The 26,441-nt window shown below is 40.2% G+C and overlaps 1 protein-coding gene across 2 annotated transcripts in view; it reads left to right on the top strand.

Annotated features, from left to right (window-relative positions):
- Positions 1-26,441, top strand: part of FSTL4 (follistatin like 4) — a 431,301-nt gene that overhangs the window by 248,348 nt on the left and 156,512 nt on the right. For both annotated transcript variants that reach the window (XM_067566476.1, XM_067566477.1), the window contains exon 6: positions 9,159-9,279. In XM_067566476.1, the coding sequence (XP_067422577.1) occupies positions 9,159-9,279 (121 nt within the window). The remainder of the gene's footprint in view (positions 1-9,158; positions 9,280-26,441) is intronic.

Below are 26,441 nucleotides of genomic sequence, written 5' to 3' on the forward strand. Positions count from 1 at the left end.
ACCTGGCCCCCCTCACATTCCAAACACTGCATTAGTGTTACAGTAAGTGTAAAATATTTTAACAGCTTTGCAGTTACTGAAGTGTTGATTATCAGAACATAATAAGATAAAAAAAGTTGCAGAGTCTGGAAAAACATTAATCTTTAATTACCAACATGCTGTGCTGTTTGAATTAATCTAATTGGTAAAGTTAACCAAACATGGAACACTGAGAGTCGAACTGATTTCCATGTGTACTCAAGGTGCAATCAGTTTCCAGCAGGTGCCACAGGAGGTACTGAGAGAGTCTTGACTGTGGGCAGACTACGTACCAGCAAGCAGGACTTTTATACTCCGCGTTCCTTTTGCCAAAGCTAGATGGCAGCTGGGTGAGAAGTGGAAAAATCACACTGCACGACACATAGCATTAGATACATCACACGTTCTGTGCTGGACCACCACCACAGGCTAAATGTATGAGGAATTTCTGAGCAGGCTGGGCCCCTGAGGTGCCATGTCCAGGCCCACGGTGTATGGATGTGCTTTAGCGCTTGCATACCACGTCTCAGCCCCGTGTAAATAGTCCCAGCCATGGATTAAATGGTGAAGGTGGCTATCCTTTGACGCAGAGAAGTATAACTTCTCAGAGGGGCAAATTAGCTGCATCCAAGCCACTCATCCTGTTTGCTGCACTTTTCTGTACCAGTTGGTCATTTGTCTGGATGGGATAGAGTGGGATTGGCCAGTGCACAAACCCCTCCTGATTATGCCCACTCAGTGTTCAGGCAGGCGGTTTGTCTCACAAATCTCAAATCCTGCTGTGATGGGGGAGTGGCAGTGGGGGCAGTCAGAGGACGCTGTTGGGAGTCCCCAGTCACAAATCTGCACACATAGTGGTATGGGTGTGATGGTCACTCGTCATGGACACTGGAGCAGCTGTGTTGTTTGTATCCTGCCCATGTGTCAGAGCAGCCCTTTTCAGGGACATTCCTGCTCCTCCCAACCCAGGAAAAGGGGAGGAAAGTTGCTTTTGTGTTTGTAGACTCTTAGCAAGTCATTGCCCAGTTGAAAAAACTGGAGTTGGGATTTTAGGAGATAGGGTTAGAAAAGTGTTCAATCAAAGGTAAGCATCATCAGAAGAAATGTTAAAGAATAAGAATTCTCGGCTGTAAAGTTGGATTTGAGTGCATGATAGAACGCTAAATTATAGCCATGAACAGTGGGCAGAAGTGAGTTTGAAAAAGCCCTTAGAAGAGCGAGCAATAGACGTCCCTCAAGTCTCTTAGCACATTTCTCTCAGCTCACCTAATTTAAACCACAGGAGAATTTTAAAATTACGGAAACAAACTCAGAATGAGAATGTTTGTAATTAATTATCTGTATATATTTACTGTTCTATTATGCTTTATATGAGAATAATTAGAAACAAATAGCTCTTATGAAACCACTTCAGTTGCAAAAGTTAGCATTTTATCATTTTACTGTAGATAAGTGTCTCTGTAGTTCTCACTCTTCCAGGTAAGCATGATATATGCTTTCAGATTCATATTGAAAATGAATCCAGTGGGCAAATGGCAGGCTAATAAGCTTACCCCTCTTATGAGCTTACTAGTGGATAGAACAGTTTGCTGTAGCTTTAATCCTAATGCAGTTGACATGATATAAGATATTTGTTAGACAATTCAAGGTGTCAGAGTAAATTTTCTTAGCTCTCATAGCTATGAATATATATATAAAGTAGCTGATCTAAATTTGATTTATTTTTTTTTAAGGAGAGGTGATGGAGGTAAGAAGATACTTTTCTCTTCACCTAAAAAGAGCTTTCATATATTGATACTTGATTGTCTGTTCTACTCTAATATTTCATTCTCCATTTATGTGAAGCTTACTCCATCAGGATATTAAAACTGAACTTGCACTGGAAAATGGTTCAGCTGTTTATAGTTATTAGATCACATAATGTAACCTCATTGCGACATCTTTCTAGAAAAAATATAGAAGGCAAAAACATGATTAACTAGTTTTTTGTGTAGGGTTTGTTTTACAGTTAAGAATGCAGATGTCTTTTCCCTCCAACCCCTGCCCATATTATTTCAGTGGGGAAGCAGGCATGATCTAGTCAGCACAGGAGCAAAATTCAGAAGCACTTGAGTTTTAAAACCAGCTCTAGTATTAACATGCTGTGTGGCTTTTGGCCAATTGTTATGGCTTTGATTTTTCCAGGGTGCTTTGTATGCATGTCTCCCAGAGGAGAAAACACTTAGGTCTTGTCTACACTTGATAATAGCAGATGCAGTATGTGTTCATCTGCACTGCAATTGGAAGTGTGATTGCAGCTCGGTTAGGCGTAACTGTACTAGCTTTAATCTAGCTAGCACACCCAAAAACAACAGTAAAGATGCAGCCGCACAGGCCCCTAGCACAAGCTGACCACATGAGTATGGAGCGAAGATTCTGGGTGGGCTTATACAACCTACACTGAACTTTGTGCTGCCGTGTCTTCATGGCTGTTTTTAGCCATGCTATCTAAATTATAGCTAGTTTGGCTATGCCTACCAAAGCTGCAACCAAACCTTCAGTTACAGCATAGATATACCCTTATACTGCTATAAACAGCTTTATACCTGAATAGCTTATTAATTTTCAGTGAAGTGAAAGCTATACTGATATAATTAACTTATATTGTATAGCTGCATATACACTAGGGCTTTTACCAGCATAACTGTCAGTTAAAAAAATGACACCCCTAACTGTCATTATGCCAGTAAAACTTTTTCAGTATAGCCCAGGCTTTATATTAATCTTTGGTCCTCACCTATCCGTTACAGACAGTGAAGCCTAGGTATCCTCTTCTCCAGCATTATCTTCCCTGCTCATTATGGTGTACAAATGACCAGCCACAGATGAAGCAAGAGAGAAAATGTCTAGAGTGCTGGTGATGGAAGTTTGATGCTAAAATGGACTGCTTTCATTATAATAATTCTTTTTAAATTATTTTTAACTCTCATGCCCCTGCTGACTTGCAGAGTATGCTACACGGCTGATTTCTTAAGGAGGGATATATTTAAATGTCTCTATTTTGTGACGTGCTGCGTAGATTAGTGTTTGATCTGAGCTGAGTCTTTTAATTTGTAGGAGTTTTTTAAATCAGAAAGCTCCAAAGACAGGAGCTTTACTGCAAGTCAAAAGAGGTAAATAAAATAAACGTGATGCAGTGGGAGGTACTGTGATGACATTTTCCTTGGCCAGCACATGAGTTGTTACTTCTCATTTCCTTTTATTTCATTAAAAAGAAAAATAGTTTAGAGGGCAGTGGGGCCTTAGGGGGCGCAGAGGAACATTTGGAGGGGCGCGCATGGGGGCAGAAATAGAGTGCCACACTTCCAGTCCTGCAGCTCCAGGCCACCCCCTGTTCTGCCCCCAGCTCAGCTCTGCTCTCCTTCCCTCTCTGCCTCCTGGCCAGCTCCGCCTCCAGCCCAGCTCCTCCTCCGTCCACAGTCCCCTCCCCCCCCCCTCCCCACACACACACCCCCAGCTCCACCTTCAGGCCAACCTCCACTGCTGCAGACAGACAGATTCCGTCACTGGTAAGGTTGGGGGATGTGATTGGAAAAGTTTGGGCACTACTGCCCTAGGGCATCACAGTCTTGCCTGCTATGGCGGAGAGGCAAGGTAGATAATGTGCACTGCTGCAAAAGCCAGACTCATTTGTTACACTGATTGTCATTATTAAGGGCTACGTTTATAGCATTTAGGCACAGCCCTTCACTGGGGGCAGTGTGCAGCAGCCCTATCCTAGGAGGAATGCTGGGGTCAATGCCTCTCAGAGCCCCGCAGTATGGAAGGGATTCCACTTCTTTGAGGAGTGCAGCATAACCCCTAGAGCCTCCAACCAGCTCCGCTGGTCATTGCTATCTATCCCCAGCACCTCCATCTACTCTCTTCTCATCTCCTCCCACTTCAGAGCATCATGCATCCCTGAGGATCATTCCCTGTGCATTGTAGTTCTGCAAGTCTCTTATATAAACTCTGCAGGAGGGAAGGCTCCTTATTCCATCCCATTCCCACCATGCACAGACTAGATAGAAACTAGCCCTAAGAGGATGGAGAGTAGCTTTGCCAGCTTATTCATTTAAATTCAAATCTAACAATTCCTGGTCAGTAAGAAAAGATCCTTGGAAATAAAAAGTGAAAGCGTATAATCACATTTTCTCCTTTTAGGGCCTAATCCAACTCTAGCCATAATCAGTGAAACAACCCTACTGAAGTTTCCTTCTGAGCCCCTTACTGTGAAATATCAGAGAAACTTCAGAGCTATGGGTATACAAAGCTATTAACTGTGGTAACTGGAATGTTATTTCCATTTAAAACTCTAATGTATTTCAAAGTCATTTTCATAAATTTACTGACTACATTGCAGCTAACATGGGCTAGTTTTTTTTCCTTTGGACATGAAATCAAAGGAGCTAGTAAAAACTTTTCAGTCTTATGAAAAGCTAATACATTTTCAGTACAAAAGTAGACAAAGGGAAATTTCAATCTTTAGAAGATTGAGCTCGGAAGTTATGGCTGATCTCACTTTTATTGAACATTTTTACTTGCTAGGTGAAGGGTCATATTTTTAGCATTATTTCTTCAAACTGCCTTTAATACAACAGGGCCAAAAACTAGAACTAAATAAAAGAAAGAGCCTGCCCTGAATATTCTACATTTAAGCAGTTTTATTTATACTCTCTTGTAAAGTCAAAGATCCTATAATTTACATTGTGCTAAACTTTGATTATGAATCTTTGCTAAATTATTTGTTTGACTGCTAAAGCTCTGTCCGTATCTAGAGTGGAATGTGTAAAGTGTTTATGTATATTCTAAAGAAACAACTGTCAGAGGTAAAACATATGTAGAGAAATGTGTATAGCTTGTATCATTTTGGCTGTTGTCTGTGCTATTTATAAAGACAAGTAATACAATTTTGTCCATACCTAAGAAGGCTGCATAATCCATTTTTTGTCTTGGATTATTTTTACTTTTCATTTTTCCATGTTGCATATTTATGTTTTGATACACTTGAAGGAGATATTATTTCTTTAGAGAAAACATCTCCAGCTCTGTTCTGATCGCACTATGCATTGTGGAGAGATCCCTTAAAGTCACCTGATATTTAGGTGGCACTTTGTTAAATAGAGTTTGGGTAGTACATAAAGAACACTTGGGGGTAGACAGTATTTTTGGAAAATGCCAATTTGTCCAAATTCAATCAATCTCAACTAAACTTTTATTGGGAAGGTTCCTCAGGATGGAATTTCTGGTCAAAACCAGGGAGCGCACCAGCCCTCGGAATAGATTCATAGACTTTAAGGCTAGAAGGGACCATCATGATCATCTCATCTGACCTCCTGCGTGTTGCAGGCCACAGAACCTCCCCCACCCACTCCAGTAATAAGCCCATAACCTCTGGCTGAGTTACTGAAGTAATCCAATCATGATTTAAAGACTTCCAGTTACAAAGAGTCTGCCATTTACTCTAGCTCAACCAGTTCCCCATGCTGCAGAGGAAGGCAAAAAATCACCAGGGTCTCCACCAATCTGACCTGGGGGAATATTCCTTCTGGACCCCAAATATGGTGATCAGTTACACCCTAAGCGTATGGGTGAGACCCGCCAGCCAGACACCTGGGAAAGAATTATCTGTAGTAACTGAGCCCTCCCCACATAGTGTCCCATCTCTGACCATTGATGATATTTGCTAATAGCAGTCACAAATGAGCCCTATGCCATTGTAAGCAATGTCATCATACCATCCTGTCCATAAACTTATCAGTCTTAAAAGAAGTTAGTTATTTTGCCCCTCACTACTCCCCTTAGAAGGCTGTTCCAGAACATCACTCTGATGCTTAGAAACCTTTGTCTAATTTCAAGCCTAAACTTATTTGATGGCCAGTTTATATCCATTCCTTTTTGTGCCAACATTATCCCTTAACTTGCATAACTCTTCTCCCTTTTGGTGTTTATTCCTCTGATAAACAGCAATCATATCTCCCCTCATCCTTTGTTTTATTAGACTAAACAGGCAAAGTTACTTAAGTCTCCTCTCATCAGGTAGGTTATCCATTCCTCGGGTCATGCTAGTAGCGTTTCTCTGCCCCTGTTCCAGTTTAAATTTACTTTTCTTAACTGTGGGAGATTAGAACTGTACACAGTACTCTAGATGAGGTCACACTAGTGCCTTGTATAATGGTGATATGCTTCCCTATCTCTACTGGAAATACCTCAGCTGATGCATCCTAGGATTGCATTAACCTTTTTCACAGCTGCATCCCATTGGCAGCTCATAGTCATTCTGTGATCAACCAATACACTTCTTGTGTCAAGATCATTAATGAAAATGTTAAATAAGATTGGTTGCAAGAAAGATCCTTTAGGAACTCCCCTAGAAACCTATCTCCAGCCTGACAGTTCACCTTTCAGCATGACCCATACTAGTCTCCCCTTTAACTTCCTACTGTTCAATTTTTGTTTTAATCCCCAATAATGAATAGCCCAGCTGTTAGAGAACTCACCTGAAATGTGGGAGACCCAGATTCAAGTCCCTGTTCTCTGTTTGATTCAGAGCAGGGACTTGAACCTAGCTCTCCAACATCTCAGCTGAGGGCCTTAGCCATCAGGCTGTTCTGAGGTCTCATTTGTTTGCTCTTTAAAAAAACTCTCAAAAGTTCTAGATTTACATCTGCTGCACAATGAAAACAAATGTTGAAACCTCAAAATCTTTTGCTAAATGGAATTCTTGTTTTCCAGCGGCCCTACCTGAAACCTTGTTTAGCTTTGTTTCATTAGGCTTTGTAAGTTAGCAGTGCATGCAGGTTAACACTTCTGTCATTTGTTAGAGATGGTTAGTTTAGCAATACAGACCTTGATCCTGCAATGAGAGCTGCCTAGACCCAGGGTTCCAATGGTGCAGAGCTGGTTGCAAAATTTGGAATTTAGATTTCTAACTGTCCCCATCTGTGGACTTCCCCAATATCCCACCTAACACTAATGCACTGTAGTACAACTTTTACTGACAAGGCACTTTGGCAAGAGATTTCATTTTCTTGTTAACACACCACATGCTGCACAAATACCCATGTCATATGTTGCACCTTATTATAAAGCAAATTAAAATATAGTATTTTCTTTCCATTGTGTTTAGGATTCTGCTTACTGTAGCATACCCACAATCTCCGTTAACTTTAAGCAAATAACTATATCTTCAACTTGATTTTTCATGGTTGAAAAATTTTGAAAAGAAAGACCAATCATCTGTACTTTGAGTGGAAGATTAAATACAGCATTCACTGGCATTGCTTGATCCACACATTGTGAGCAGTTCATGCTTTCACATCATATAGACATATTGTAAAGTGCTGCAAGATTAGACTGTTCTATAGCCAAGAGTTGGAGGACATGCCATTTTTCTTTTTCTTCCAAGTTTACAGGTCCACATGTCACAAGAGAGAATATGTTTCTGAGACAACTGAGGATAAAAGAGTTCAGTGAATTGTTTAATAACCATGTGGAAACTGTCAGAAAAAGCCAAAGAAATAACCAATATATTAATTTACTCAAGACTTTACTTAGTTATCATAAATGGAATCTGTTATTTATATACTTAATATCTTTTTATTAATATACCGAGATGTCAATGGTATTACATTGACATGAGTTAGCATTTGTGGGCTTTATTTCTTCTGTGAGCCTCCCAAATACTAACCAAATTTATTAACTAAGAAAAATCTTTCTGAGGGCCTGATCCTGAAAGCAGATGTCCTGAAGAGGACTCCTACACCTGTGCAGAGGGGCAGTGACTAAATACGTCTGTGCAGAAGCAAAAGTGCTGTGTTGGGATCCAAGTCCTCCTCCTCCTCCTCTGAGTCTCCCAATTTTCAAATGATTATTTCCTATAGCCTGATTCTGTCCCCACTGATTTCAGTGGGTGCAGAACTGGAACTTGAGTTCATAAGTTTCTTTGGGGCAGAGATCTTTGGTAAAATGTTCTAAAGGGCCTGAATCACGTAGAAGCACAGAGTATGTCTACACAGGGATAACAAACCCCGGCACCAGCCTGGGTCAGCTGACATGGGCTCACAGGCCACAAGCTAGGGGGCTGAAAAATCACTATGTGGACGTTAGGGCTTGTGCTGGAGCCTGAGCTCTGGGACCCTGCGAGGGTGGAAGGTCCCATAGCCCAGGCTCCAGCCCAAGCCCAAATATCTACACAGCAACTTTTATCCTCACAGCCTGAGCCCCATGGGCCTGCCTGAGCCAGCTGACCTGGGCCAGCCGTGGCCATGCCACAGGGCTTTTATGCCTGTGTAGACATACCCTTAGGTACACCGGAGAGTCAATTGGACTTAGGGTCTGCTGTGCAGAAATTACATTTGCAAATGGGATTTTGGATCCTAAGTCAAATTGATACTTTTGAAAATTTTCCCCATAGTGACATAAGAGGTTGTCAAAGGAAAAGGAACAAAGTCAGTTAAGTGCCCAATTGCCACTGACTTTGAAAATCTCCCCCTTACTGATTATAAGTGACTTAGCTGCTTTTGAAAATGGGACTTAAGCTCCTAAGTGAATTGGATACTTTAATGTAAGATACAAAGGTCATGTTTTAGGACAATACTTGCCCTCTGATAAAAATGAGGGCAGGTATTGTCTTAAAACATTACCCTTATATCTTACATGGAGTCTTCAGTAACAAATAAACCCACTTCACATGCTGAAATACTTGAGTGCAAGGGATATACTTCTAAGAAAAAAAGCTGCAGTTATGATGAACCCTACAGTCTACATCCATGCTGACAAAGAATGGCTGACAGCCTAGGTCCCTCAACACTCAATTTGCATCCTGTTGCCTCATAAATTACAAAAGATGTCTACCAAAATTTCAGATGGGGCTGTAAAGATGAAAAGCAGCAATGTACAAACACCTGCACTGATTTCAAGATAATGGTTTTTAATAAATGGCAGGTTTAAACCCCTTGCTAGTTGTGACGTGCACTTTGTCTGTTTGGATTCCTAGCATTACATTCACTCCATTCTCAGTTCTTGGAGCATGCCATTTTTCTTTGTTGAAATGGTACATTTTCTTTCAAATTTACAATTTGTAGCAACTCGGTATTACTATAACTTTCTGTTCCCAATAGCTAATGAAGAAAGCGGCTCTAGAAGATGATTTCTTGGATTGCACGCTGGAAGATCTTCTCCGATTTGATGATTACAACAATGATGGTTACTTAACCCTGCAAGAACTCTATACTGCATTCCGTAAGTCATGAAGCTCTTTTTTTGTTTCTCCTTTGCAATGACAAAGTGTGGCCTACAGTCCAGATGTTATAGGACTATCTTTTAGGATAATGTTCTGTCTCCAGAAATGTGTGTATGAAATAGTTGTTTTCATTTTGAACTTTCCATGTTAATATGCATGCGGGGAGGCTAGGGGACAAGAGGAGTGTGGAAGGGGTCGGCAGGGGGTTGTTTCCTTAAGGTAAGATGTGCCCATCAGGAAATAACTGAACTGAACTTTATGGATTTGATCAAGGGATATAGGCAATGGATTGCTTTGTTGTGGCATTTTTTCATGAAACCTGGCTAAATACATCATGATGATAGCTGTTATTTTAGGAATGAGAAAAGTAAGGTTTTTTCCCTGCATCTTCTGCCTGGATTCAAGATATTTTATTTCTATCTTTGCCAATGAATTGTTGTGTGATCTTGGGACAAATCTCTGTACCTGTTTAACCGTTTGCAACATGCGAACATGTCGTGATTCAGCAAGGAACTTGAACAGTGTGCAGCTTTAAGCTCTTAAGTGGCTATCAGCCATTTGTGTGCGTTGGAAAGTTTTTTTTAATGACTATTTGAAATTCTTCTTTGAGTAAGTAACTATCTATTATGAACCATATACTGGTAACTTCAAAGCTCATTATTCTGATTTCTACCAAAAATAATAATAATTTTTGTGCTTATACAAAGCTTGTTTATCTCAGTATGTTAAAGGGCTTTACAAACATTAATGAAACACTCGCCTCTGAAGTAGATATTATGGACCCGATTTAGCAATGTAGGTAATGCTACTGAAATCAGTGGCTCTAGTGGCATTTCAAACAGAATTCTGGCCTTGTCAGTTTAGCATTTGTGAGATTAAAAAGTATTGCAGTGGGTGCTTCTGCCTCTTTATTCCTTTTTACAAACTACAGACCTACAAAGTAACAGCTTAGTACTGCCCCCTTTACTCACATTAAACATAGTACCCTGTTCCATGAGTAGTCTCAATGACAACTCATGGAATAAGGTTCTATGCTGAACATGAATAAGGGTGGCAGAAGGGAGCTCTGGGTCACTTGACATATCCTGAAGTAGCATGCTAATTTTCAGTATTATTTGTCCATCTAAAATAATAAGGCAAATGAAATAAATTCAGAACCTCTGCTTCCACAGATTTTCATCTTTTCTAAACTGGGTGGCTTCTGTTCTTTTCATTTCAAGTTTTCAATTAAAAATGGTTTGGGATAATAATTTTTAAAGTGCTCTAAAATTAGCCCCAGCTGGCACCTTGGATCTGTTTTAAACCACATGTGCGTTTAATTCATCACTGCATGCTGAAAATAATAGATATGCAATAAATATAAAACCTCATACATTAAGAAAACTATAAAGTGGATTAACCTAGCCATAAAGACTTGACATGCAGTTACTTGGGAGCATATTTGGATCAATGGGTTTTCAAAGTCACAGGGATGCTAAGCTAAATTTTAACGGTGCTTTGAATGGATTTGTGGTTCAGTGAATTTTAAATAGGTAATGAAAATCAGACAGGTGTGAGATATTACCTAAAGAACAGTCAGTAATCGATAAGCATTCAAAAATATGTTAAAGAAGACCAAGAAGTAATACTGCAGACATTTCAAAAGAACTTATTGTGAAAAAAATTGTTTTCCATCAAAACATCAAGATTAGCTCACTTATGACTTGATTCTCTATTCTGGCTTTTCCCAAAATAACCTGTTTTTATTAGGAGGGGTTAATGGTTCGTCCGCATCCTGAATCACAAAGTGAGATTGTTTATGTATCTGTAGAAACTTTGCAGCTTTTGTAAGTAAAGTGAAATTTCTGGTCAAAGTACAACTTTTCCTGGGAAATGTATTTTATTAACATGGTCTTGTGGAATCATTTAAAAAATGTTTGATCCTCACATAGTTGTCTTGGATGCATAGTTAAGTTTTGTAATTTTTAAATGTGTCTGATCTTTGGGTTAATCATTTCATTATGAGCCAGAATGTGAGCCAAAGTGCAGCTTTTAAAGGTACAGCATCCCCCATATTTTTCATAGATGTGACCCCATGCATTGGAATCTCTCTTGCTCAAATCCATGTGAGTTAAGTCAATCACTTTTGAATGATGGCAATAGGTTTGCAAAGATGGCTGCTCAGCAGACTGTGAAATCTAATTATCAGATTTCAATGACATCATAAAATATGAATCTAATTTACCCTTCCCCAAAATTATGTTAAATTTGTCTTAACTTGCCATATACCTGTGCAGTGGTCTAGTCCAAGAGAGGTACAAAGATGACCTTGATGTTTTGAAGAACTAAACTCTCCAATGTGTCGGTTTTTTGCTGCTTTTGAAATCATAGTTCTTTTTTAAAACTCCCATGGCTTTTCCATAAGAGCCACAAAGCTATCAGTCTGCCTTTCTCATGCTTGCTTGGTAGCTTCTCTCTCTCCCTTCCTCCCCTTCCCACTGCCCAGAAAAGCATTTTAAACTCCATGATATGCTGCTGATCAGTTGTAAATGAATGCACCAGAATCATTGCACGAATTATCTTTCCTGAGAATTGGAATGGTTCTGGTTTCAAGTTACTAGTATCTAATAGTGCTCATTTAAAAGAAGTTTAAAATAAACTATTTACATACAGTACAAGTGTTGAGTTAACTCTGTTTTGGAATATGGGCAAAATAATGGACATCTCACTTTGTCTCTGAATCATTTTATTCTGCTTTTCTGAAAGATACTTTGTCCTTTTAATTAATCCTATAAGTACAATCTTCTGAGTTTGTTTGTATGCATGTAAATTGCTCTAAATAGCTATTAGCAAGGGAGAAAAAACACTTAATATTTAATTCTTCCTGATCATACATAAGTAACATGTCAAGTGGTATAGCTATTTTCCTGATGGGTCTTGCAAGAAGAGCAAATTGTGGATGTCTTCCAATCGTTGAATATTGAACCTTATCAAACATCCAGGCTCAAGGGACATAGTAAAAAGAATCCCAGTTGTAACTTGATTATCTCAAGAAGTCCACATCCCAGGAAATGTGAAGAGCACTGGTCAGGTTCTAGCTTGGCCGTTTTACCTGTTTGTCTGCTTCATACCTTCTATGTAGCTGCATAAGACTCAGTAAATGAATAACAAGTAGTAACAGACATAGCTGTTGTGAGAGCTAGATCAGAGAAAACATCTAATTAATAAGCATGGAACCAGTCTAGTAATTTGGCAAGCGCGTTGCCCAGCTGAGTAGGATATCGAACATGCCCAGATGAGTGATTTTTGGGTAGATCTTCTGGAATTGTCAGACTGGAGGTCATTAAAATTAGGCATGTCATTGCTGGCCTTACCTTAATGTCATTCCCTAACGAGAGAATTGTAGGTTGGCAGATGCGAAACCTTGGCTAGAAAACTCTAGCTCTATATTATATCATCAATGTGGACAGGTCAATTAGTAATACAAATATGTCAAATACAAGGAAAACATGTATTCAGTCACAACTGCTTTATCTTGTCAATTTTGCTTTAGTTAATAAGAGGTTATTAAGAGTGAGATAGAAATCTTGTTAAATTATAGCTCATTGCTCATTAGGGTTTTTCAAACTGACATTCATTTTTGATAGCTTGGCTTTGTATTTCATTAGATTATAGGAAAGCATAAAACAGCCCTGTAGAGATTGCTTTGACTGAAACAGTTCCACTATTGCTGGTAGGTCACACTGGGTTTAGAGAACGTTTGATTGAAGTTGCTTGATATGGTATGAGTATGTCACTAGATCAGGTCAGAAATTATGACACAAGATAATTTCCAAAACTCCAAGCATTTACGGCTCTGAAAGATTGCCTTCTGTGTCCTATGCTTGTCATTGGGCATTGTCAAAGTGGAGCCCTGGGAAAGCCTGCTATATAGTACTTTTTCTAATAGCTGAACAGTGATGTTTTGAGATGTTTGATGCTCTACCTAGGAAAAAAGAATATGAATACTTTTCAAAAAGAAAAAATTGAAATACTTATTTTTCAATCAATGTATTGATTATTCTTGTTTAATATCATATTTCAAAGCATTGTAAAGTGTTGTTTGCATGTAAAAGACAGAGATGAATATCTCTTTCAATACATCTACATTAAATGCACAGCTAGAGTTTGGGAGGAACAAATTATGTGGGAGAGTGAATGAAGAACAAATTGCAGACAGGATCAGACCAGTGATAGCAGGTGGGATTATAAAGTACCAACTAGTGGCAGTAGAGCAGGAAAGAAAGGGGGAACAAATAGGAGCCCTCACTCATTTCCATGTTTTGTTTTTGAAAATCAGTTTTGAAAGGTTTTTCCTTTCTGGTCCTTTCTGGTTCTAATTCAGTTCTAAAACTCTAATTCTTCAGACATCTCTAATGTGTACTAAAAATGCACAAGGGAGACTGAGCCACTTAATGGGCTGAGAAGCAGAGTTCTACTTTTAGTTCTGCCACAGACTCACTGTATGGCCTTCGGCAAGTCACTAAAACCCTTTGGGCCTGAGTGTCATAAGTTGTAAAACAGAGATAATCATACTTATCTCCTTCCCTCCCAGGCGTGTTGTGAGGATTGGCTAGGTAATGTTTGTAGAGTCCTCTTTAAAAATATAAAGTATTTATAAAATGTTAAAAGAAAATGTAAGCTACTTTTGAATTACACATTCGAGCAATGGAATTTACTTAGGACATGCATTGTACATTTGTCTGATATCTAACATTTGTGCATGTACATATATGTATACAAATGTACAATATATTTGTATAAAACATGGATAATATATTGATCTTGAGAGGAATAGAAAAGCTAAAAAGGGTCCTAAAATTAGTATGAGAGGGAAGTACAAGCCTAAATGGGATACTTAATCCTAATTAGAAGCTCATCACAAACACCATGTGGTTGGTGGTCTCTGGTTATAACAGAATCATGGGAGAGGCAAAACTAGAGAACAGCCAGTCTATGCAGAATGCAGGCTACAGGATGGAAATTAAACTCCATGGTAAATTGCTGTGAAGGGTAATGCTGGTTAGAGCTGCATTAAGCAACTCCCTGTGAGATGTAAGGAAACAGCAGCTGTGCAAGGCGGGGGTGGGGGAAATCCATTGACAGTATGTTATGTTAGCTAGCCTGCAGCCATGGGGGAATAAAATCTGGTAGCCATATGGTGAACTTTGAGCTCTGTGGACATGGTCAGACCACATGGGCTTGGGTCTGAGTTTCTTGTGGATTCCCAATTTGAGCAGCTCTAGCCCCTTTAAATGGGAGAATAAGGAACAAGGGCAAATGAACTCCTTTAAGCTAAGATCCTGGACCAGATTCTGGTGTTAGGTACACCAGTGTAAATCCAGAATGTCACTAAATTGCTCCAGATTTATACCAGACAAACTGATGTCTCCTATTTTTATGTAAACATCCCTGGTAAGAAAATAAAACTGTGCATGGCAGAGGGGAAAAGAACACTGTGTGTATGCAGAATGATTTCTACATTTTTTCAGCCTTTTCCAGGAACCTTCCAGTAAATCATTAAGAATGTTGAGTTTAAAACAGAATTTTTTCAGCACAGTTCTGATTTTCCAGGCAGCTACTGTAAGAAAGATCTGTCCATCAGTCACAAAGGCACTCCAATGTGCTCTAACTAGTGGAAAAAATAAATACAGAGGTGCAATTTGAGTAAGGGAACAAACCCCAAAGGGGCAAGTGAAGGAAGGGGCTTCTGTGCAAGCAGAAGGAAAAACCAGAAGATGAAAGCACTGCTGCTTGCAGCAGAATCATACAAATGTAGGGCTGGAAGGGATCTCAATAAGTCATCTAGTACATCCCCCTGCACCAAATACACCTAGACCATACCTACCAGGTATTTGTTTAACCGGTCTTAAAAACCTCCAAGGACTGAGGTTCCACAACCTCCACTGGTAACCTATTCCAGGACTTACCTAGCTTTATAGCTCAAAAGTTTTTGTATCTAACCTAAATGTTCCTGGTTGCAGATTAAGCAGATTACTTTTTTGTCCTACCTTCAGTGGACATGGAGAACGATTTATCATTGTCCTCTTTATAACAGCTCTTCACATATTTGAAGACTGTTATCAGGTCTTCTTTTATCAAGATTAAACATGTCCAGTTTTTTTAACTGCATAGGTAAGGTTTTCTAAACTATTTATCACTTTGTTGTTGTCTTCTGGAGTCTCTCCAATTTGTCCACATCTTCCTTAGTGTGGTGCTCAAAATTGGACACAGTTCCGAGTAGAGCAGAACAATCCTCTCGTGTGTTACATATGAGACTCTATTTAATACACCCCAGAATATTTGCCTTTTTTTGCAACTGCATCATGTTGACTCTAATTTGTGATCTGCTATAACCTCCAGATCCTTTTCTGCAATACTACTCCCTACCCCATTTTGTATTTGTGCATTTGATTTTTTTTTCTTTCTGTAATACTTTGCACTTGTCTTTATTGAATTTCGTCATGTTAATTTCAGACCAATTCTCCACTTTATCAATGTCATTTTGAATTCTAAACCTATCCTCCAAAGTGCTTGCAACCCCTCCAGCTTGATGTCATCTGCAGGTTTTATAAGCATACTCTCCACTCCATTATCCAAATCATTAATAAAAAAAAAATTGAATAATACCAGACCCAAGACAGACCCCTGCAGGAGTCTGCTAGATACATCCTTCCAGTTTGATAGTGAACCATTGATACCTATTCTTTGAGTATGGTTTTTCAACCCGTTATGTATCCATTTACAGTAATTTCATCTAGACCACATTTCCCTACTTTGCTTATGATAATGTCATGTGGTACTGTGCCTGCCAAAAGCCTTACTAAAATCAATTTATAAAAAGACCACTGCTTCCCACTTATCCAGTAGGCCAGTAACCCTGTCAAAGAAGGAAATTATGTTGGTCTGGCATGATTTGTTCTTGACAAATCGATGTCCTCTATTCCTTATAATCCTATTATCCTCTAGGTGCTTACAAATTGTTGTTTAATAATTTGTTTGAGTATCTTTTCAGTCATTAAAGTTACACTGAGTGGTCTATAATTCCTTGGGTCATCCTTCTTCCCCTTTTTAAAGTTAGGTAGTATGTTTGCCTTTCTCCAGTCCTCTGGGACCTCACTTGTCTTTCATGAGTTCTTGAAGATAATTGCTAACGGTTCTGAGATTGCTTCAGCTAGTTCCTTAAGGAGAATTTCATTGGGCCCTACCAACTACCTCTTACTTATCTAAATATTCTTTAACCTGTTCTTTCCCTGTTTTAGCTTGCTCCTTGTTATTCATATGAATTGTGTTAATATCTATTCACAATTAACCTTCTTAGTGAAGAATGAAGAAAAATAGGCATTAAACACCTCAGCCTTCTTGGTCTCATCCATTTTAAACTCTTCTTCCTTGCTAAGTAGTGGACCTACTCTTTCTTTCATCTTTCTCTTTTTTCTAATGTATTGAACCTCTTATGGCCCTTATTAAGTATAACTCATTTTACACCTTGGCCGTTCTGATTTTGTCCTTATGTGCTTGTGCTATTCTTTTTTTATTCATCCTTAACACTTTGTTCAGTTTTCCCCTTTTTGTAGGATTCCTTTTTGATTTTCAGCTAATTAAAGAACTATTGATGCAACCATATTGACATCTTACTATTCTTCATATCTTTTCTTTGTGTAGGAATAGTTTGTGATTGTGACTTTAATGCTGTCTCTTTGAAAAACTGCCAGCTCTCCTGAACTCCTTTTTCCTTTAGATATTTTCCCTGTGTAGTCCTTTCTACCAGTTCCCTGAGACTCTCACATTTCGAAAGAAAAGTTATACATATAATATATATGGCACACATGCACATTCCCCTTTATAAATACATATTATATCCATGAACACACCAGTAGCATGGCTTTCTAATGTAAAAATAGCAATTCTAAATTACAATTTTAGATTAAGTTTATACCCATTTGTTGTACAATTCTGTGTTCTTGGTCAGTAGGATGCTGTGGTTTTCTGGATATTTGTTACTCTATAATTTGGTAAGATTGGTCAAGTCTACTTAATTACATTGGACAACTGTACTGTGAGATAAGGCATTTTGCTTTAGGTGTGCTCCTCTTAAACCATAATATTGTAGCCATTATATCCTCAGGATCAAATCATCATAATCCTAACATATCGACCGTTTATGTTCCATGCTCTGCCCCTTTAACTGTTATCTCCTTGCTATGTGGTCTTCTTTCATGGGTCTGCAGATATCCGTACAAAGTGGGAAATAATTAATTAGCTTACCAACATTGATTTGTTTCTCCTGTGAGCTATGCTGTATCTTAACTTCAAACATGCCATAGCCAGCAAGGGAGTTGCAGCCTCCCAGATCAGATTGAGGCAGTGGTAGTAGATAATGCTAGGCACACAGGGGAAGAAGTGGAGTTTCCCTCAAATTGACCGAGGCAACTATTTTTGAGCCTTGTTTGCCTCAAAAAATAAAATGTGCAGCTGTGTTATTCAGAGATACTGTTTATTCTGTGACTCCCAGAAGAGTGAATTAGAAGCAATTTAGTCCTCTGCTTTCTGTTTAAAAAAAAAAAAAAAAAATCAGCAAACAAGCTTTAATTTAAGAAATTCTGGCAAAATGCTAGATGCACAAAAGTAGGTGCTTTGATTCCACTGCTATTTTATTATGAAAATGCACAAATTTGATCTCCCTTCCATTCATAATAATATCTATGCAGTGTGATAGTGCGCACCATTTACTATCTGTGTATTTTCCAGTCACTGCAGCAATATTTTGGAGGCATTGGGAAGCATAAAGTAATCTGAATTACTGTAATGGGTTTGATCCTGCACACCTTATTTAGAGAATGCTTGCACAGACTGAGTCACATTTTTGCATTCCTTTGTTGTACTGGATGCAGGAAAGCATTTGTTTATCCACCTCAAAAAAGTGTGGAGGGAACCAGCATTGCTCCCACAGTTGTGTTGCCATAATCCCCAGGGCTCTGTGTTATCTTCCAGCAGTCTCTCTCTCCTGGGCTCTGTGTTCCTCTGGAGCTGTGTCCTCATTTAGCCAGTGCTGTGTCTTTTACAGCTCTGTGTTCTTTGTCCCCCAGTGTTGTCATCAACGGGTTGTGTGTCCCCCCCAAAGCCCATTCTCCCCATTCCTCCAGGTCTGTCGGTCTCACATTCATGTTCTGGTGATTCATGCTATTCCTGTTAGTCAGAGGGTCTCCATCCAGTGAAGTAGGATACTTGCATTTCCTATCAGTCCATGAACATGACAAGTCCTACAGGCATTTGGATTTGTGGTTCTACTCCAGTCTAAATACAGTATTTGGTGTGTAAATCCTCCCCATATCCTCTAAAAAGGGTTTGTCCTAGGCTTTTGGTGTCTTTTGCTGCATAGAATGTGTCATGGAATTGAATGGATGTAAACAGTAATTTTCCCTTTTTGCCTTCTGACATAACAGAAACGCATTCTGCCAGACAGGTTGAATGTTTGCATTTTAGTGAAACAATCCTAAATGGAAAATTGTAAAGTTTTGTGTTGGGCATGAAAGATATCTTGCTGTGTTCCAGCAGTGTGTACTGTGCTACTCACAGCTTCAGCAAAGCTGTAGAAGTGTGGTTTTGCTGTAACACATTGCATATTTTCAATAATTTTGCTGTGTTTTGTGAAAGGAAAAGACATTTTTGTAAGGGAGAAAAGGCTTCCATTCTGCAATAAGAAAGCATTTTTGCTGCAAATCTAATTAAATTTCTCTATAAAAAAAGCAAACCATTGCCCTCGAGCAAAATTAGAGAAATACCACATTTTATACCCAAAGCAAAATGTTGTGTTCAGTGTAAAGAGCTGTTTTTGCCAATAGAATGAGCACATTTCCGTGGGCCAAATTTGGGCATGCTTTCATATTCTGAACTTGTACACGCCGATTAGATCAATACAAATCTTATACACTGTGACATCCTGATTTGCCTGTGATGAACAAGGAGTCTCATGAAGTAACTGTTATAATATAATTTTATTTAATTTTTTTAAAAGTTCAGGGGGTCAAAAAATTTTGGTCAAACATTGTAGTCAGAAACTTTGATGTAAGAACTAAGCATTGCTCTCTATGAGCTTGACTGTTTTCTCTTACTTAACAATATCAGTTGCACACTAGTGCCAATACATTTATGTGTCAACTGCAAGAACATAGTAATTTTTCCAAATACCTTTCATTTCAAAAGATACCAGCTGGAGAATGTTAGTGGACTTAATATCTAATGATCAAATAAGAGAAAACAAACTAATTACAAGTTGGTATTGGAAATCTATTGTGTACAAACTGCAAAGAAACTCATTAAAATACAGTGCTTTGGTAATTTAAAAATGTTCTTCAGAGGACATTGATTTGTTTATCTCTGTTTTAGATGTAAGAATTTCCAGTTTGGAGTAAAATAAGTTTTTCAAAGGTGATGTAGTATAAACCAAGACTGGAATACCTAAATATTTATAAGTGTTTATGGGTGACTCACTGGCGCATAAAACTGGCTGAATGCTATATCCGAAATAATGATTCCATACATACCAGCAGTGTTCAGTGAAGAAATTTTACACATGCAAATAAAGTATTTTCAATTGCTTGTGGATATAAAATTGTGTTAGTGAACATTAAATGCAAACACAGTTACTTGTGGGCTCATATGATTGGGTCTAACCCTAACTGCACATTTGTACTTTCAAATCAAATAATTAGAGATCTAAATGTAATAATTTGCATTAGTTGTGAGTGCAAAATTATAGGCACAATTATTTGCTGGCACAATCTTCTTTCTGCAAAAGTCGAGGTTTCTAAAACTCAGATCTTAGAATATTCGAGTTTTTAAAATTTTTGCTGAAATTATCTGTTTTGCTAAGGATTTTGAGAAGACAAATGTGACATAGCTAATCTACCCTGTAGCGTAAAAGCATTTTTAGATACTATACATAAAAATGGGGGGAACTGTTTTAAGGAAACCTGCTTTTCCACTTAGGGTACTTAGAAATAATAAATATATGGCAGGTGTACAATTTTATATACTGCTTATGTGGATAAAATGGCAACACCTCTACCAAAGCATTTTGGATGTAAGGAATGTTTGCCTGATTGGGCCATCTTGGGTTTTGGTGCATTAATTACTGACGAGAATACCTTCTTCCCTTTATGGTTAACTTTATTTCTTTGCCACAGTTTTTGCTTTGTTTTCCTCTGCATGTTTTATCACATTTTAATAATTATAGGAGATGGACTGGAACTTGTGCTGCATTGGGGGGAGGGGAGATAGGGTCAAATAGCAGAGATCTGTGCAGGGGACTATGGAGGTGGGAGAGGGGAAGAGTGAATGAGTCCAGAACTAGTCACATGGCTGCAGTGACCATTCTTCCAGGGAGAGGAGAGCAGTGAAGCTACAGCAGAGGCAGGTTTTGCTGTATGCATTGGTTTTCAAACGGGGGCACACAATGAGGCTCTCAGGGGGATGTGGGGCTGTGGCTGGGTGGGTGGCCAGGCTAGGTCAGGCCAGGCCAGCAGGGGAGAGAGCCCCCAGGAAGTCCACAGCTGTTGGAGGAGAAGGGGCACAACCCCGCTCCTGCCACAACGTGTTGCTCTCCCCTCCCTGACGGCTAGGGACTCCCTGCACTTTCCCTGTTCTTGCGGTCCCTTGGCCTGGACAGCCAGCCACAGTCCTGCATATTTTAAACCCCTTCCAGAGCCTACAGGAGCAAGAGGCTCTATACAGGGGGAAGGGAAAGCGAGGAGGTGCCCCAGCGCACTCTGTAAAGCCACTGGCTCCTTCAGGGATGGAGCAAGTCGGGTCCTGCCGTCACCCTGGACATGAGCCACCTGCTCCCCTCGATGAGTGACTTTCTGCCCTAGATAGGCAGGCATTCAGGGGAGTGAGGGGGTGCTGTTATATGTTTCCCAATGAGAATGGGGGGGGCACAGGAAAAAAAAGTTTGGGATAATGTGGCATTTTTAAACATGTCCTCTTGATTCCTAATGGTCACAGCTTCAAAGGAAAAGTGATGAGCAACATGTAGAAAGAAATGTCTGCTGCAGTGTGTACTGCCACATTTCTGAAGCTATTCTGAAGTTCTATCATGTTTATTTCCAGCTGCCTGCAGTATAAAATACATCAGCTGTATTTTTGTTATATTCATGCAAACTGACAAATACAGTCATAGCAACTCATATGTTCAGCCCTATTCAGATCCTGTATTTTTCACCATAATCAAAGGACTTGCATGGATATAACATTACTAGAAACTTGTTGCTTAGAGAGACAATTTTTCTTCTACCTAGTAAATTAAAGTCACAAATCTGATTATGCTAAAAACTATTACCTCACTCACCTTGTCTCTCTAATATCCTGGGACCAACACAGTTACAACACTGCATACTCGTCATGTGTCAGTCACAAGAGCAGAAGCATCTTTTAGCTGTCATTCACTTTGTCACACAAACCTGAACAATTTGTTACAAAAGGCCTTAGATACACTCCTGAATACTGACAAGCACTAGGAACAGCTTCCTTTTTCATGGCTATTTGAAGCATGGCATGAGTATGCAGCAATTTTCATCTCTTGGCATTAAAACATCCAAACGATTTCTAGAGAGATACAAACCTGGAAATGAAAGGGGTAAAGAGGAAAACTCCCATAGTGAATTAGGGTGAAATAGAGTAGAGAATGGAATGCAGGATACAAAGGATTGAGAACTTGAACTAGTTCTGCAATCCTAAAAACATACTTTGAGTTTCAGTAAAGCATCCATTCTACAAGATTTTCCTGCCCCCTAATTTAAAGGAGTTGTGCAGAGGGAAGAGTGCAGGGCTGTGCTTATGAGCATCATTAACTGGAAAAGCTTTCTCCAAGGGGCAGATTTTGCAGTGCTTCCTGAAGGTTGTTGATTAGACTCTGGATTCATCTGACCTCCTCTGGAAATTTGTTCCACTGATCTGGATCCAAGGTCAGATTCCCTAGCTTAGTTACACTATTGCAACCATTTCACTGTAGTTGAGGGGAGAATATGGTCCCCCTCAGATTCCTTCCCCGTGACCACCCCCATCCAAACCTTAAATGTTTGGTTCCACTCCACTGTGAATCCTAAATGGAGCTTCACATCCTTGTGACGGGGAAAATTTACTTACAGCCCAGGTTACATCATTACTAAAAAAAAAGACTATCTGTTGAATTTTCAATCATACCTCCACCTATCCCCATCAGATTCATGGTAGTGAAAGAAAAACATGCTATGAATGTGTTTCCTCTTTACAGGCTCTTGGTGTGGGGGAGGTGCGCACATGTAGGGGTGTAAATGGCTTATTACTCTGATACCCTGTGATCTGAATTTAGGCTTCTCTCTACACCAAAGAATTTTTTGAAAATATATCACATTACAGCTTCATGGCCCGTTTTTTATGGCAATTGCAAGTTAGAATCTTAAGATTTAGCTGCACAAACTTCTTCCTTTTATATTCTGCTCATCGTCCTACGGCTATTGATCTAAGAAACCCTTTGCTTGGTGGTAAAAGAAAATCATTTCTGCCATGAAAATTCAGGAGCTATGTTCTGAGCCCGTAGCAATCTGAGTGGAAACAAAGCACTACCAGCGCCTGCCCAGACTTAATGTTGTTATCATGGTTCTGTTTATCTAATCTGTCTCCATTAGCACAGGCCTTTCAGATACTCTTAATATAATTAGAATCTGAAGGAAAGGTGTTTGCCAGTGCTTATGTGATAAAACTAGAGAACAATTGAAATATTTGGTTGCTTGGTGTCCAGTGTCATGTAATAAGGCTAATATCTTGGATACAGGAGGCCCATTCTTCAGAGAATTATGCACCCATTCGTGGGTGCAAGCCTACCTGCAACACCATCAGTGCATGCACATTTGCAATAACAGAACATAAAAATAACCAGTCGAATTTCTGTCTGGCCAGTGGCACACAAAATAACATGCCTGTGGAAATGTCTGCATGCTTTTTCTGGCCCATCTGAACTCGCACCTGGATGTTCTTCTGTTCTAGAAATAATGAATCTTGTACTTTCCCAGGACTGACAACTGTCTTCTTACAGAGAAACTGATACCATGCTTTTTCTTTTACATGTTAATCTCTAGCAGGCACACACAAAGACTGTTTGAAAATAAAAGTGTGCAATTAAAACAAAATACCAGATAAAAATATTACCACCGTGTAAGAGTTAGGAAAATATAAAGGTTACAAAGACCTAGTAAATGAAGTAGGTCCAGCTCCCCTGGGCCGGAGTAGGTACTCCCATTAGGCCAATTAAGAGAGGGAAAGGCAGCCCCTGGGGTCTATGAAGGATCAGTGGAGGAGAGATTGGGCAGGGGGCATTCTAATGAGTCAGAGCAGACTGGTCTAGACAGGAAGGGCAGTTGAGCATTGCCAGAGACCAGGGAACTGGAAGAGTCCTGGAAGCAGCAGCAGGTGGTTCCTGGAAAAAGGCTGAAGGCAGGAAAGCAGCAAGAGAAGCTTGCTGGCTGGTGTCCCCAAGGCAAACAGTCCAAGCAGGAGAGGGCTGAAGGCAGGAGAAGCAGCAGAGGAAGTTGTCTTGTGGTTCTAAGCCAGAGAGCTGGAGCCAATGGCCAGAGAGGATTGAAGGCAGAGGAGCAACAGAGGAACTTACCCATGGACATCTCCAGGACCAGAGAGCTGGACCCAGAGGAACCATGAGAGGGCCAGAGGGAGTGAAGGATGCTCCCCTGCCAAGGATGCTCCCAGGAGACAGGCTGTGGATGTTCCCCTTGGGAAGAGTGGAGTTTCACTCCATTGAGAAGGCTGGGGTGGGGCGACTGTCCTGGTACGAGGACAGGAGAGGACAGGCAGAATGTGGCTGTGGTCAGGGATGCTGTTGTGTGATGTGTAGCATTGACGGACAAGACACCGTGAGCATGAATGCCTGCTTGCACTGGGGAGTGAAATTCACTACTGTGGAATATTTTGCATTAGGTTTTTTAATATAAACCAGCTACCAAGGAGGGTGATATTGTGTCAAGAGCCTGAAGTGAAGTTATTGAGAACTCTGAAGGAGAGTGCCTGTTGTGCTCTGACCTGGCAAAAGACAGCGCTCCAGGTGGTGTGGTCCTATGACAAATGGCTTTCAAAGGGGATAGAGTTGTAGTTTCTTTGCCAGAAGCCAAGCATTCTTGGGGACGGGGGATTTCAGCTTTGACAGAAATGCACTGGAATACCAGAAGCACAGCCCTGAAAACAGCACAGTATACTCACGGCTGCATTGACTCCTCTGAAGAGGTGTCACCTGTCTGCATCTTGAAACTCACATGAAAGAGGCGTGTGCATAAGAAATAAAACGGCAGACTAGGCTCGGTGACCATCTGAGAACAGCAGTCCTGCTCTCAGCTGAAGGAAGTTATTGAACTGTTTGTTTGTTGTTCATGGCTCAGCTGTGTCATGCCCACCCCGCAGGAAGCACCAAAAGACTTTCTGATTCAGAAAGGCAAAAAACCTCCTGCAGCTCTTAAATGCAGGAAGATGATGCAGCCACTAGTCCATACCTTCACAGGGGCACCGTACTGCTGCCCAGCTCTATTTGCTGATGTGTGGCTAAGTCAGAGCCCTTGTCCTGCCTCTCTCTGGCCACTTTGGAGCATCATAGGCCCCTAGGGGAGTAGGACAGGAGCAGACCCTTGCCCTCTCCAGAGCAAAGGGGCTACAGCTCTGCCTGGCCCTTACACGGGCCCTGGAGGGATGGGGGAAGACTCCTTATGCCCTGTCCACCGTCACTGTGCGCTCATGTAAAATCCAGGCAGAATCTGGCCCTGTGTCATTGTTGTCTAATATTTTATTTCGCTGTTTATTGCAGCACTGAGACTGGTCCTGCCCTGTGGAGCTTGCAATCTAAGGGCTGTATTCTGTCCAGTCCTTAAGCTCTGTCTACGGGCCAGGCAAAACCAACATCCCTGTGCTTTGGAGAGCACATGGGCTGCTTGCTCCCCTGAGTATAGAGGAGGCAATAAAATGGTTCTGACCTCTCATGCACTAGTCAGCTGAGCCGCAGGGAAGCTGCACTCACAAGTGGACGCAGTAGGGGGTGCACTGCCTCTGCCCACTCAGAGCTCTGGGAGGCGTTCTGTCTCCCCCAGATAGAATGCCCCTCGGTGCTCCCTGTGACCCAGTGTGCCGAATTCAGAGTAAGCAGGTGCTGCACTGTGACCTGACGCACTGAATTTGCTCCACAATGTTTCCACAGTCGATAGCAGATGGATTTGGCACCAAATGTTGTTTTCTGTTTTCTTTTAATACACTAAGCGAGTAACCTCACTTCTTCCTTTGACGTGTTAACATTGGTTGCCTGTTGATGCTAGTGCATTAAGCAAATTATATGAAATGCAAGTAATAAGGTTTGTTTTAGCACATAAACAGGGCTTCAACAAATGAATAAACCAGTGGCCAAATGCTGCTCTTTAGACTTTGCTTTTCAGGCCCTGCAACTAAATGCTGATAGTTATTGTCTAGAGGATGCTCAGGATATAGAAGTAATGAACTACTGGATTCTTTCCCTGTAAGAGCTACTTAAAAGAGGTCCTTAGGGAATAGAAAATTTCTCCTTTCCTCCTCAGCTATAAACATCATGCCTCCAAGGCTTTTAAGAGGTGAGAGAAGAATGGTGGGTTAGTTTCACCCCTTTAGGTCCAGAGATAAGACCAACAGCTCCTAGCAATCATTGATTGCATTTCCCTTTGTTAAACATTAGACAGGGGATGAGCTGGCAGGTATAATTTTCTTCAAGGAAAGAGAGAAAGGGAGGAAAAGAGAATTAAGGAAGTTGGGTGGTATATCTTATTTAACCATTTCTCCTCATGTGATAACTAACAATTAATATCCCTGCTTTGTGAGCTTTCTGTTCTCCCTTTCTTCTGCAACAAAGGTATTTTAGTAAATGTTAATTGAGCCACTAATCTCCTAGAACACAGGCAACTGAAGTCCTTTATTTAATCCCTGGAAAAGAGTCCAGTGTATGCAGTTGTAATGTGAGTGTCCTCATACTGCTGTGTCAATGTGCTTTACTCCTTAAATTCTAGGAATGAGAGAATGATCCGGTCAGCATGCTCACTCAGTCTGTTAAACCTCAGCTGGGAGGAAGAACAAAGATGCCAGTTGA

Source organism: Emydura macquarii, unplaced genomic scaffold, assembly GCF_026122565.2.
Source record: "Emydura macquarii macquarii isolate MOO-44397 ecotype Brisbane River unplaced genomic scaffold, CSIRO-AGI_Emac_v2 contig_2768, whole genome shotgun sequence".
Classification (NCBI taxonomy): domain Eukaryota; kingdom Metazoa; phylum Chordata; order Testudines; family Chelidae; genus Emydura; species Emydura macquarii.